At 41.6% G+C, this 14,500-nt stretch overlaps 1 protein-coding gene across 1 annotated transcript; it reads right to left on the bottom strand.

Annotated features, from left to right (window-relative positions):
* Positions 1-10,239: 10,239 nt before the first annotated feature.
* On the bottom strand, positions 10,240-10,655 carry Higd1al1 (HIG1 hypoxia inducible domain family, member 1A like 1). The gene has a single exon (XM_039100358.2). It carries the CDS (start codon positions 10,519-10,521, stop codon positions 10,240-10,242), a length of 282 nt encoding a protein of 93 aa, XP_038956286.1. The 5' UTR covers positions 10,522-10,655.
* Between the last annotated feature and the right edge of the window lie 3,845 nt (positions 10,656-14,500).

Here is a 14,500-nt window from a genome sequence, read left to right as displayed (position 1 = left end):
TGATCAATCCGTCTGTCTCTGTACCAATACCATGCCGTTTTTATCACTATTGCTCTGTAGTAGAGCTTGAGGTCAGGGATGATGATTCCCCCAGCTGTCCTTTTATTGTTAAGAATTGTTTTTGCTATTCTGGGTTTTTTGCCTTTCCAGATGAGTTTGAGAATTGCTCTTTCCATGTCTTTGAAAAATTGTGTTGGGATTTTGATGGGGGATTGCATTGAATCTGTAGATTGCCTTTGGTAGAATGTCATTTTTACTAGGTTAAGTATGCTAGTCCATGAGCATGAGATATCGCTCTATTTTTGTGATTGACTTCGATTTCTTAATTGAGAGACTTGAAGTTATTGTTGCACAGATCTTTCACTTGTTTGGTTAGCTACCCCAAGATATTTTATATTATTTGTGATTATTGTGAAGGGAGCTGTTTCCCTAATTTTTTTCTGAGCCAGTTTATCATTTATATAAAGGAAGGCTACTGATTTATTTGAGTTAATTTTATATCCGACCACTTTGCTGAAATTGTTTATCAGCTGGAGAAATTCTCTGGTAGAATTTTTGGCGTCACTTATGTATACTATCATATATATCATCTGCAAATAGTGATTCCTTTAATTCTTCCTTGCCAATTTGTATCCCCTTGATCTCTTTTTGTTGTCTTATTGTTCTAGCTAGCACTACGAGTACTATTATTGAACAGATACTGTGAGAGTGGGCATCCTTGTCTTGTCCCTGATTTTAGTGGGATTGCTTCAAGTATCTCTCCATTTAATTTGATATTGGCTGTTGGTTTGCAGTAAATTGCTTTTATTATGTTTAGGTATGGGCCTTGAACTCCTGATCTCTCCAATACTTTTAACATGAAGGGGTGTTATATTTTGTCAAATGCTTTTTATGCATCTAAGGAGATGATCATGTGATTTTTTTTTTGTCTTTGAGTTTGTTTATATGGTGGATTACATTAATGGATTTTCATATATTGAACCAACCTTGCATCCCTGGGATAAAGCCTATTTGATCATGGTGAATGATGGTTTTGATGTGTTCTTGGATTCGGTTTGCAAGAATTTTATTGAATATTTTTTGCATTGATATTCATAAGCGAGCTTGGTCTGAAGTTCTCCTTTTTGGTAGGGTCCTCATGTACTTTAGGTATCAGAGTAATTGTGGCTTCATAGAATGAATTAGGTAGTGCTCCTTCTGTTTCTGTTTTATGGAATAGTTTGAGGAATATTGGTATCAGGTCTTCTTTGAAGATCTGGTAGAATTCTAAACTAGATTCATCTGGTTTTGAGCTTTCTTTTTTCTTTTTGGTTGGGAGGTTTTCAACGATTTTTTCTATTTATGGGCCTGTTTAGAAGGTTTATCTGCTCTTGATTTAACTTTGATATGTGGTATCTGTCTAGAAAACCATCCGTTTCATCTAGATTTCCCAGTTTTGTTGAGGATAGGCTTTTGTAGTAGGACCTGATGGTTTTTTGAATTTCCTCTATTTCTGTTTTTATGTCTCCCTTTTCATTTCTGATTTTGTTAATTTGGATACTGCCTCTGGGCCCTTTAGTTAGTTTGCCTAGGGGTTTTTCTATCTTGTTGATTCTCTCAAAGAACCAGCTTTTGGTTTTGCTGATTCTTTGTATTGTTCTATTTGTTTCTATTTGGTTGATTTCAGCTCTGTGTTTGACTATTTTCCTGCTGTTGACTATTTGTTTCTTTTTGTTCTAGAGCTCTCAGGTGAGCTGTTAAGTTGCTAGTGTAAAGTCTTTCCAATTTCTTTGCCAGGGCACTTTAGTGCTATGAATTTTCCTCTTAGCACTGCTTTCATTGTGTTCCACAAGTTTGGGTATGATGTGTCAACATTTTCATTAAATTCTAGAAAGACTTTAATTTTTTTCTTTTTTTTTTCTCCCTGACCAAATTTTCATTGAGTAGAGTGTTGTTCAGTTTCCACATGTATGTGGGTTCTCTATTGCTTTTGCTGTTATTGAAGACCAGCTTTAGACTAGGGTGGTCTAAATAGGATGCATGGGATTATCTTCTTGTATCAGTTGAGGGTTGTTTTGTGAGATTTTGGAGAAGATACCATGAGATGCTGAAAAGAAGGTGTATTATTTTGTTTTAGGGTGAAATAGTCTGTAAATATCTGTTAAATTCATTTGGTTCATAACCTCTATTAGTTTCACTGTATCTGTGTTTAGTTTCTATTTCAATGATCTATCCATTTGTGAGAGTGGGGTGTTGAAGTCTCTCATTATTGTGGGGTACAATGTGTGTTTTGAGCTTTAGTAAAGTTTCTTTTATGAGTGTGAGTACCCTTGCATTTGGGGCAAAGGTGTTCAGAATTGAGACTTTCTCTTGGTAGATTTTCCCTTTGATGAATATGAAGTGTCCTTCCTCATCACTCTTGATAACTTTTGCTTGGAAGACCTTTTTCCGTCCTTTACTCTGAGATAGTGTCTGCCTTTGTTATTGAGGTGTGTTTCATGTATGCAGAAAAATGCTGGATCTTGTTTGCATATCTGTTAGCTTATGTCTTTTTATAGGTGAGTTGAGTTCATTAATATTGAGAGATATTAAAGACAAATGACTGTTGGTTCCTGTTATATTTGTTTTGTAGGTGGCTTTATGTGCTTGTGGTTCTCTCCTTTTGGCTTTGTTGTGAGATGCTTAATATCTTCTCTTTTCTTCAGTAGAGGTATCTTCCTTGTATTGGAGTTTTCCTTCTAGGATCATCTGTAAGGCTTGATTGGGAGATAGATACTATTTGTATTTCATTTTGTCCCAGAATATTTTGGTTTCTCTGTGTATGTTGATTGAGAGTTTTGTTGAGTACAGCAGCCTGGGCTGGCATTTGTGTTCTCTTAGGGTCTGCATGACCTTTGACCAGGCTCTTCTAGCTTTCATAGTCTCTGTTGAGAAGTCTGGTCTAATTCTGGTAGGTCTGCCTTTGTATGTTACTTGGCCCTTTTCCCTTGCAGCTTTTAATATTCCTTTTTTGTTCTGTGCATTTAGTGTTTTGACTATTATGTGATGAGAGGTTTTTCTTTTCTAGTCCCATTTGTTTCCTGTTCTGTAGGCTTCTTGTACCTTTATGGCCATCTCTTTCTTTAGGTTGGGGAAGTTTTCTGCTATGATTTTGTTGAAGACATTTTCAGGTTCTTTGAGATGGTAATCTTCATTCTCCTCTATTCCAATTATTCTTAGAGTTGATCTTTTCATTGTGTCCTAAATTTCCTGTATGTTTTGGGTTAGGAGTTTATTATGTTTTGAATTTTCCTTGACTGTTGTGTCAATCTCTTCTCCAATATTTTCTACACCTGAGGTTTTCTCTTCTATCTCTTGTATTCTCTTGGTGATCTGTAATTCCTGACCTCTTTCCTAGGTTTTCCATTTCCTGGTTTGCCTCCATTTGTGTTTTCTTTATTGTTTCTACTTCTACTTTTAGGTCTTGGACCACTTTATGCAATTCCTTCACCTGTTTGATTGTGCTTTCATGGATTTATTTGTTTCCTCTTTAAGGGGTTCTACCTGTTTACCTGTGTTTTCCTGTATTTCTTTCATTGAGTTATTTATATCCTCCTTAAAGGACTCTCTTTTCTTCATGAGATAGAATTTTAGGTCACACATTTTCAGGTGTGTTGGTGTATTCAGGGCTTGCTGTGGTGAAAGAACTGGGTTCTGAAGATGCCCATGTATATTGGCTTCTGTTGCTTATGGTCTTGCACTTGGCTTTTTTACATCTGGTTATCTTTGGTGTTTGCTGGTCTGGGTGACTCTGTTTGACGTCTGCCTCTTTTGTCCCTGGGTTTCAACAGGTCTCCTGGTAGGCCTGTGGCCCTGGCTGTAGCAGACCTCCTTTGGGGCCTTCCAACTTGAGGGTATTCAGAGTGGCAGAGAAGCTGCAGACTTGTTGTCCTGGCTGTAGTAGATCTCCTGGGAGGCCTTCAGATGGTTGGGTCTTCAGAGGAGCAGTCAAGCTGTTGTCCTGTGAGAAGCTGTTCTCCTGCAGTGGGGGTGGGTTCAATGGATTGTGGTTTCTGTTTCCTTGTGTGCAGCCACCCTCCAGGGAGGCTTTCATTCTTTTGAGTCGGTTGCCCTGTATGCCACAGAGTGCCTGGGAGGTCTTCAGACTATGGTGTCAATTGCCTAGTTGCCCTGTATACAGAGGAACTCCTGGGATACCTCCAAGCTGTGGTGTCCTGGGTGCAGTGAATCTCCTGGGATGTCTCCGGTTGTGGTATCAGATGCCCTGGGTGTAGCAGATCTCCTGAGATGCCTAAGAATGTGGCATCAAATGTTTTGAGTGCAGTGGTTCTTCTGGTATACTTCAAGATATGATGTCAAATGTTCTGCGTGCAGCAGATACTCTGGTAAACCTCAGGTTATAGTGTCTTCTGGGAAGCAGACTAGCTAGCAGTCTGTCCCAGAGGAAAGGACCAGGCAGAAGGGGGTTGGTATTCAGCAGGTGGGGGATTTGGGGAGATGGTGGGTCCCAAAGTCCAGTTGCTGTGGGACTTTGTGGGGGGGAGTTTCTTACCAAATGCTGAGTGTAGTGGATCCTCTGGTATGTCTCAGGATATTGCAAATTAATCTTAAGACTATAATGTTTCCCAGTATAACCGATGTGGTAGTTTGAATAAGCTTGGCTCAGGGAATGGGACTATTTGGAGGAGTGACCTTGTTGGAGTAGGTGTATCACTGTGGGTGTGGCTTTTAAGACCCTCATACTAACTACCTGGAAGTCAGTCTTTTCCTAGCTGCCTTTGGATTTCCAGTCAGTTAGTATGATGGTCTTAAAGCCCATGCCCACAGTGACACACCTAGTCCAACAAGGTCATGCCTCCAAATAATGCCACTACCTGGGCCAAGCATATTCAAACCATCACAGGGTCTTTTGAAGTTGGACTGAATGCATTTTGCATTCTGATATAGCCACAAGCTTATGGGACCCAGAGAATGGAATGTAGTGGTTTGAATAAAAATGGCTTCCATAGGTTCATAGGGTAGTATTGGTGGCACTATTAGGAGGTTTGACCTTGTTGGAGTAGGTATTGCATTGTTGGAGGAGTGTGTCACTGGATGGGCTCTGAGTTCTAAAATGCCCAAGACAGGCCTAGTGAGTGTGACTGTGTCTTCCTGTTTCCTGCTGATCTAGATGTAGAACTCTCAGCATTATGTCTGCCTGCATGCTCCCATGTTTCCCGCCATGATGACAATAGACTAAACCTCTGAACTGTAAGGCAGCCCCAATTACAATTAATTTTTTTCTTTATAAGAGTTGCATTGGTGGTGGTGTCTCTTCACAGCAATAAAACTCTAAAACAAATGTCAATTCCAATTTAGAAATCAGCCACTGTGTCTCCTGTATCACCATCACTTTGTGGGAAATATTAAGGGACAAGGCTAATGAAGAGAACTCTTTATTGTAATAATTTAACTTTTATTCATCAAGATGAACTCTAACTGTGCAACAGTCTAAACTGTATACCAGAGTCCTGTAATACAGAGCAAGTGCTTAGAAAGTTCACATGAAAGATCTGTGAGAATAACCGTGCTGTTGTTCCTCCCAACAGTAAATGACACTTCCCATTTAACAAACGTACTCTGTGATGGGAGTAGTGATCAGAGGTCAAGTCTGAATGAAGTCAAGGTCCCATTCTCACTGGTGGCAAAGCCAGATGTCACTCTCTAACTCAGCCTAGGGAAATATAATCCTATTGGGTTCTGTTTTGTAAAACTTCCTAGCAATATCTCATGGATTTGAGTTGGGCATTCTGACTAACAATTATACCTAATCCCACGAGTTTGACCACTGGGACCTTTATCATTCACTCAGTTGGGGAACATGGGTATTTGGAAGATGTCATGTTACAATTATCAGAGGCTATTTTCCAGAAAGAAGAGGTATTGTAAGTGGCAAACAAACAGACCTTGCCTCTGCATTCAGAAAAGTGGGGGCATTGACCCATGGACAACTCAGATTCCATCCAAATTAAGATATTCAAGCCCAGACCTTGTTGGCTTAAATTCCATCTCTATCCCAAGTAATGGTGGAGACATATTTCTGGAAGATCCATTCATTCTGCATTCCTTACCCATTTTTCTAACTCTGAAAATTCCTTCCTTTAGGCATTCTATGCTTTTCCTCTTTTCCTGAAATAATAGGCTGGCTTTGTTTTATCCCAGTTAGGGAGTCCTTTTCTTCTTCTTCTTCTTTTTTTTTTTTTGGTTCTTTTTTTTTGGAGCTGGGGACCGAACCCAGGGCCTTGCGCTTCCTAGGCAAGCGCTCTACCACTGAGCTAAATCCCCAGCCCCAGGGAGTCCTTTTCTAAGGAAATGTTTCAGTTCAAAGTGACACAAAGTAGTTACCCTGAAGTCTCTAGGCTCTTACTGATTTCCCTTAGTAGGTGCTTATTATAATAAGAGGCTACAATTGTGGGAGATCCTTAATCCTGTTTCCCTGAGCTACACCTGGGATACCAACCAGAGAAATGGGGTCTGCTGAAAATCTGTGACCTGAACGATGGATCTAGAACCTGGAAATATCTCATTGGAGGGTAAACATGGTAAGTACTTCTACCTGGTAAATAAAGCTCTGGGTGTGCCATAGAGGCTTCTAACCCTCACAGTAAGATTAACCATCCAATCCCTTTATATTCACAGCTCAATCCAGAGTACAAGGTGAGATTGGTTTAGGGAGATGGGTTGGCCCAGCAGGCCACACCCTGCAGTTGGATTCATCTATGAAGGTACTCTATTCCTATCTCTCAATACGGGGTATTGTTTTGGGTCAGTGCTGTATATTACAATGGACTTTACCTAGATAAGCAAGTTTATGAGCTCTATGCATGGGTATGCCTGATTGGGAATGGATCTTACAATCTGTTAACCATTCCTGGTCAAGGGGATTTATTTTCTTGATGTTAACATAAGCACAGAGCTGATCATTATGATTCCTAACACAAAAATTCATCAGGGGAGTACTGAAAGGAATGCCTTTTTCTAGGCTCAGGACATGATAAGAGAGCATAATAGAAAGGTCCTCCTTTTGTGCAGGTTCAGGGTACTTCCCATTTCATCTTACTCAGAAAATCCACGCCAGCTACCTTGATGGATGTACAAGTAGACAGGAAGACTAGAAAGACTAGGACCTACCCAGCTTGGCCTTAAAGAAGGTGTCTGCTTGAGGACTTTGACCAGAACCAGATCTCTGGGACTGAATGGGGGACAATCCATCTCTCTCCCTTCAAGGGTTCCCTGTCTAAGCCCTAAAAATGTGTTGGAACTGGCTGATCATGGGAGTTAACCAGTTGGTAGTGCAGTAGGTTTCTTTTTTTTCTTTTATGTTCAGACTTATTCTAATAACAATACATACGCCATCTTGTCACTATGGATGGAATGTAAGTTCAGGTTGGACAGGGGAATTTTACAGTGCACTTAATATTCTGCATATCCAAATATGTGTGTAAATATGTAAAAAACCAGCCCACCACCCACCATTTACCTCTCACTTTCGGTACTTTAATAGCCACCGTTCTTTTTTTTTTTTTTTTTTTTTTTTTATTAACTTGAGTATTTCTTATATACATTTCGAGTGTTATTCCCTTTCCCGGTATCCGGGCAAACATCCGCCTCCCCCCTCCCCTTCCTTATGGGTGTTCCCCTCCCAACCCTCCCCCCATTGCCGCCCTCCCCCCATAGTCTAGTTCACTGGGGGTTCAGTCTTAGCAGGACCCAGGGCTTCCCCTTCCACTGGTGCTCTTACTAGGATATTCATTGCTACCTATGAGGTCAGAGTCCAGGGTCAGTCCGTGTATAGTCTTTAGGTAGTGGCTTAGTCCCTGGAAACTCTGGTTGCTTGACATTGTTGTACATATGGGGTCTCGAGCCCCTTCAAGCTCTTCCAGTTCTTTCTCTGATTCCTTCAACGGGGGTCCTATTCTCAGTTCAGTGGTTTGCTGCTGGCATTCGCCTCTGTATTTGCTGTATTCTGGCTGTGTCTCTCAGGAGCGATCTACATCCGGCTCCTGTCGGCCTGCACTTTTTTGCTTCATCCATCTTTTCTAGTTTGGTGGCTGTATATGTATGGGACACATGTGGGGCAGGCTCTGAATGGGTGTTCCTTCTGTGTCTGTTTTAATCTTTGCCTCCCTATTCCCTGCCAAGGGTATTCTTGTTCCCCCTTTAAAGAAGGAGTGAAGCATTCACATTTTGATCATCCGTCTTGAGTTTCATGTGTTCTAGGCACCTAGGGTAATTCAAGCATTTGGGCTAATAGCCACTTATCAATGAGTGCATACCATGTGTGTTTTTCTGTGATTGGGTTACCTCACTCAGGATGATATTTTCCAGTTCCAACCATTTGCCTACAAATTTCATAAAGTCGTTGTTTTTGATAGCTGAATAATATTCCATTGTGTAGATGTACTACATTTTCTGTATCCATTCCTCTGTTGAAGGGCATCTGGGTTCTTTCCAGCTTCTGGCTATTATAAATAAGGCTGCGATGAACATAGTGGAGCACGTGTCTTTTTTATATGTTGGGGCATCTTTTGGGTATATGCCCAAGAGAGGTATAGCTGGATCCTCAGGGAGTTCAATGTCCAATTTTCTGAGGAACCTCCAGACTGATTTCCAGAATGGTTGTACCAGTCTGCAATCCCACCAACAATGGACGAGTGTTCCTCTTTCTCCGCATCCTCGCCAGCATCTGCTGTCACCTGAGTTTTTGATCTGAGCCATTCTCACTGGTGTGAGGTGAAATCTCAGGGTTGTTTTGATTTGCATTTCCCTTATGACTAAAGATGTTGAACATTTCTTTAGGTGTTTCTCAGCCATTCGGCATTCCTCAGCTGTGAATTCTTTGTTTAGCTCTGAACCCCATTTTTAATAGGGTTATTTGTCTCCCTGTGGTCTAACTTCTTGAGTTCTTTGTATATTTTGGATATAAGGCCTCTATCTGTTGTAGGATTGGTAAAGATCTTTTCCCAATCTGTTGGTTGCCGTTTTGTCCTAACCACAGTGTCCTTTGCCTTACAGAAGCTTTGCAGTTTTATGAGATCCCATAAGCCATTGGTGTTTTGTTCAGGAAATTTTTTCCAGTGCCCATGTGTTCGAGATGTTGCCCTAGTTTTTCTTCTATTAGTTTGAGTGTATCTGGTTTGATGTGGAGGTCCTTGATCCACTTGGACTTAAGCTTTGTACAGAATAGCCACCGTTCTTACAGACAGTGGCCACACTGCCTGCATAAGGCTATGTGTACATTAGGCCCTTTATCCTTGTATTACAACTTACAGTACCTACTTCTGCTGGCATTCAACTCAGTGTACAGCACTTGCTTAGCCTATGTGAGACCCTGCATTTAATGCCCAGCACCACAAAAAAGAAACAAAATACTTCTATTTTAAGATGGTGCTTAAGAATTATCCTATTACAAAGCAGCAAAAATATAACTTTACAATTATAAAAGAGCTAAACCAGAACCCACAATCAGTGTCTAAGTGTGAATCTAATAAACACTGCCTCTCTGCAGCTCTTACCAGCTTTCTGGGTTGTTAAACACGCACACACACACACACACACACACACACACACACACACACACATACTCACACTCCCTCCTACTGAGGTATAGGGGCTTTATAAGCTAGTTATATTTATATTTCACGGGCTCCTTGGAAAGTGTTTTCAGAAACCAACAAACCTTAAAACCTAAAGTTCTGAAGTCAGCCCACAGGCAGACAAAATAAATGAACCAGGACAACCAGGATTCTTTCCTGACACCCTCCCAAAGCATGGCCTATTTTGCACACAGTGTGTGTGCCTGGACTGCCAGCGGCCCTTCTTACAGTGACTTTCACCATAAGGGTGTAAGGAAAACACTGTGACCAACTACTTTCAGGTGACAGATTTCTTCTGTGTTACCCTGACTCCCCTTAGCGACCTAGTTAGTGAATCAGTCACTAACAACTTGGTCAACAGGCAAATCAAGTTGACCAGAAAGTAAACCAATATTCAATACTGTGTTTTGTCTAAACCTATGTTATTTATTGCAGACACTAACATGTAACCTCAATATGAGACATCTAACTAAAGCAAGCACTTCCCAGACCAAGGCAGCAGCTCTTTTTTTTTTTTTTTTTTTGGTTCTTTTTTTTCGGAGCTGGGGACAGAACCCAGGGCCTTGCGCTTCCTAGGTAAGCACTCTACCACTGAGCTAAATCCCCAGCCCTGGCAGCAGCTCTTCTAAGGCTTAAGCTTATCCCAGAATTCCTGATACATGAAATAGCCCATACCAAGAGTCATGCCCCCCACAACAAAGCCCTGGGCTGCTACACGCATGTGGATCAAGCGAATGGACATCTTCGTGTTTCCCCTGCTCTTCAGCTTGTACAGCCCGTATGCAACAATCGCTGTGAAGCCTGCCATTCCGATGGGGACAAACGGTTTCTCCTTAGCTTTCCGAATAAACTTAGACCCCTGACCTTCATCGTATGGAGATAGAGAAAGGTCTGTGTTGGTTGACATTGTGATTTCTTGAAGAGTCTTCGGAGAGGCGACGTCCCTTTCAGTCCAGCCGGCATCTGGCCTCCAACCCGGAGTGCTAGAATACCGGCTTAGCCCGCTGCGGCCACTGCTTGCCCCAGCCAATCAGAAGCCAGCAGCCGTGCAGTAGGTTTCTTGAAGGGAAAGGTTTGGCATACAATACCTCAAAAGAAGTTAGGCTAAAAGCAATAGTTTTGTCCAAGCAATTTGAACCACTTGGATTAACTGAGTGAACTGTGTTTTGAGTAGGCTATTCAGACTGGGGATACCAGGCACAGAAGAGGTTCTGTTGTATCTCTATTGTTCAAGAGACTCCAGGGGGTTGGGGATTTAGCTCAGTGGTAGAGTGCTTGCCTAGCAAGCGCAAAGCCCTGGGTTCGGTCCCCAGCTCCAAGAGAGAGAGAGAGAGAGAGAGAGAGAGAGAGAGAGAGAGAGAGAGAGAGAGAGAGAGACTCCTGTTGCCATTTATTCATGGTTACTCTATATGCTTCTTCGTATTGTGAACCTAAGAATTACTTCATTTAAGTCACACTTTGCCACCTTTACCTTTTCTGTTTGGCAAGGAAAGGCTTCAACTCATCCAGGGAAGGTGTCCACCCATGGGGCTGGAGAACTGGCTCAGAGGTTAAGAACATTGGCCGCTTCTCCAGAGGACCCAGATTCAATTCCCAGCACCCACATGGCAGCTCACAACTCTCTGTAACTCCTGTTTCAGGGGATCTCAACCCTCAAACAGACATACATGCAGACAAAACATCAATGTACATTAAATTTTAAAGAAAGTATTAAATAAAAGACAATGTCCACTCGTATTAGTTGAAGATGGGTTTTAGGTCCCCATGACAAACAGGTAAAATCTATTTGCCAATAGTTCCCTGGGTATTTTCCATGCCTATGCATGCCAGAGAGATAAGTCTTTTTTTAAAAGATTTTATTTAATTTATATAAGCACACTGTAGCTGTCATCAGACACACCAGAAGAAGGCATCAAATCCCATTACAGATGGTTGTGAGCCACCATGTGGTTGCTGGGATTTGAACTCAGGACCTCTGGAAGAGTAGTCAGTGCTCTTAACCTCTAAGCCACCTCTCCAGCTCCATAAGTCTTTTGACTTAACAGATGTAGTCAGCTGGGTCACAGCTTCTGATATTCCTCTCTATATAAACATCCCCTTCCTATGTAACACATTTGATGGAGGGCTTTAACATTTTTCTGATATAGGCACTAACATTGCCATAGACAATCATTTTTGGTGACCCACCATCTGTCAATGAGGGTGCTGGGTGTACCTGGAAGAGAATGGGGAACAAGAGACGCGAAGAAGGACGCCAAGACGAGTCTGATCAAGGCGCCAATTTTGTTTTTTCCCAAGGCTGAATTTAGACCATAGGGGTAACAGAGGGAGGGGGGAAGTATGCAGCATTTACACAGGCCAAGGACACAGTATTCATGTGGTCAGGGAATAGGTTAATGTTGACAGAATGTCAGAAAGGTCACAGGTTTGTCATATCTATTAGTCAGCAAGATGTTGGTTTTTCAGAAAGGTTACAGGTCATCACATTGGGCATCTTGACATCAGATGTATTTCTCAGCAAGGTCAGAACTTTATCATATTATTCTTCATCCTGACCACCAGATTTGTATTAGTCTTCTGCAGCTGGCTGGGGATTTTCCATGAACCCAGTCATACTTAACGCTAACCATAATAATAACATCAATAATGGAGGGTTTCAAGGGTGTCGCTCCCAACAACCATCCATGGTGGTCCAGACTACACCCTTGTCCTTAGGCCTCTTCTCTCTTGGAGAGAGTATAATGGGGCCTTTTCAGAGAGTAGAAGAGAGTTTTCCAACAAAGGCGACATATCCCTTCTATGTGCTGCAGCCTCGAAAGCAGCATCTGCTAGATGCAAGACTATTGGATCTTCTATCAGGTACCCTCGGCAGTGTATGATTGCAATATCTCGGGGAATCAGGACCATGTCTAGCAAGTCTGAGATCTCCTTAGAAGGTTCAATAGGTGTCTATAAGGTGGTCTGTAATCTTGCCTTTTTCTGGAAGGCAGCACGACCATGCAGCCTCCAGTACACATATTTGGAATTTGTATAAGCACTCATTTTCCTTTTCTAAGAGTCAAAGCCCTGTTTAGGATGATAGTCTTCCAGTTTAGCACCAGTGTTAGCTTGGACAGAGTTAGGCTCAGAAACCCCAAATTTGGTTACCACTATATAACTTTTTTAGTTCCATTCTTACAATTGAACATCCATCAGTTAAAAAATAAAGGACATTGGTATTTTTCAAGGGTTAGATTCTAAGAGCAGGTGTTGCACTAAAGATTTTTAGCAAGGTCTCATAACATAAGTGTTCAAGATTTGTCCCATCAGGACAAAGTAGCAGGGTTTGAGAGAGGGGCAGGTCTTTAGTGTCACTTCAGGCCCTTCTAATAGGAGAGCCTGATACCCTGTCACCTGGCTGACTGATGGTCAGAATTGTCCCGTGGAGGTAAGTATTCTCCAACTCTCATGGGAGAACACACGAGTCAGGGCCTTCCCCAGAGTTAATCAGACTCAGGAATGGGAAGTCTGAGGGCTGCATTGCTTACAAGCATTCCATTCTGACTCTTCCTTAACCATGAATGTAGTTCCTTGCTCAGGTATCCCACTGGAAGGATGTCTACTATTGTTTGAGGTAGAATTTTTGGAGAAATGCCTTATTTTCAATTACATAAAGAGCAATTCAGGGTTGAGTCAGTAGCCAGAAAATGTAGTTAGCACATCAGGAGGAAGTTAGGAAGCTTTGACTCAGCCCTCTAGAGACTCCTGGGAATTTGAAGACACATCTCTAACAGAGGTAAAATGGGCCATAGAGAATCTGGAGCATCTAGAATCAGAATAGGAGAATCTATGTAGAAGGGGAAGTGTCCTTGGCCTTTAAAGAAAAGACCTGAGTTTTTGATCTTAGCCATTCTGATTGGTTTAAGGTGGAATCTCAAGATCATTTTGATTTGCATTGCCCTGATGACTAAGAATGTTGAACATTTCTTTAAGTGCTTCTCGGCCATTGTAGATTACTCTGTTGAGAATTTTGTTTAATGTTGTACCCCATTTTTAATTGGGGTATTTATTTTTGGAGTCTAACTTCTTGAGTTCTTTATATATTTTGGATATTAGCTCTCTATCAGATGTAGATTTAGTGAAGTTTTTCCCCCCAATCTGTAGGCTGCCGTTTTGTCCTACTGACAGTGTCCTTTGCCTTACAGAAGGCTTTGTAGTTTCATGAGGCCCCATTTATCAATTGTTGATCTTAAAGCCTGAGCCACTGGAGTCGGTTCAGGAAAATTTCCCCTGGGCTACTGAGTTCGAGGCTATTTCCTACTTTCTTTTCTATTAGATTCAGTGTATTGTTTTATGTTGAGATCTTTGATCCACTTGGACTTGAACTTTGTATAAGGTGATAGATATGGTTCAATTTGCATTCTTCTACATGCAGATCAACAGTTAGACCAGCACCATTTGTTGAAGATGCTTTCATTTTTTTCCACTGTATGGATTGTTTTGGAATACTACTCAGCTATCAAAAGCAATAACTTTATGAAATTCATAGGCAAATGGTTGGAACTGGAAAATATCATCCTGAGTGAGGTAACCCAATCACAGAAAAACACACATGGTATGCACTCATTGATAAGTGGATATTAGCCCAAACGCTCTAATTACCCTAGATGCACAGAACACATGAAACTCAAGAAAGATGATCAAAATGTGGATGCTTCAGTCCTTCTTTAAAAGGGGAACAAGAATACACTCGGGAGGGGATAGGGAGGCAAAGTTTAGAACAGACACAGAAGGAACACCCATTCAGAGCCTGCCCCACATGTGACTGATACATATACAGCCATCCAATTAGACAAGATGGATGACGCAAAGAAGTGCAGACCGACAGGAACCAGATGTAGATCGCT

The sequence above is a fragment of the Rattus norvegicus genome, chromosome X (genome assembly GCF_036323735.1).
Source record: "Rattus norvegicus strain BN/NHsdMcwi chromosome X, GRCr8, whole genome shotgun sequence".
In the NCBI taxonomy this organism is placed as follows: Eukaryota; Metazoa; Chordata; class Mammalia; order Rodentia; family Muridae; genus Rattus; species Rattus norvegicus.
Note: the sequence above shows the minus strand (reverse complement) of the source record. Positions and strands in the feature narration are given on the sequence as shown.

What these genes read in the sequence shown, in the direction of transcription:
- Higd1al1 (XM_039100358.2), bottom strand. Translation starts at nt 10,521, where the DNA reads ATGTCAACCAACACAGACCTTTCTCTATCTCCATACGATGAAGGTCAG.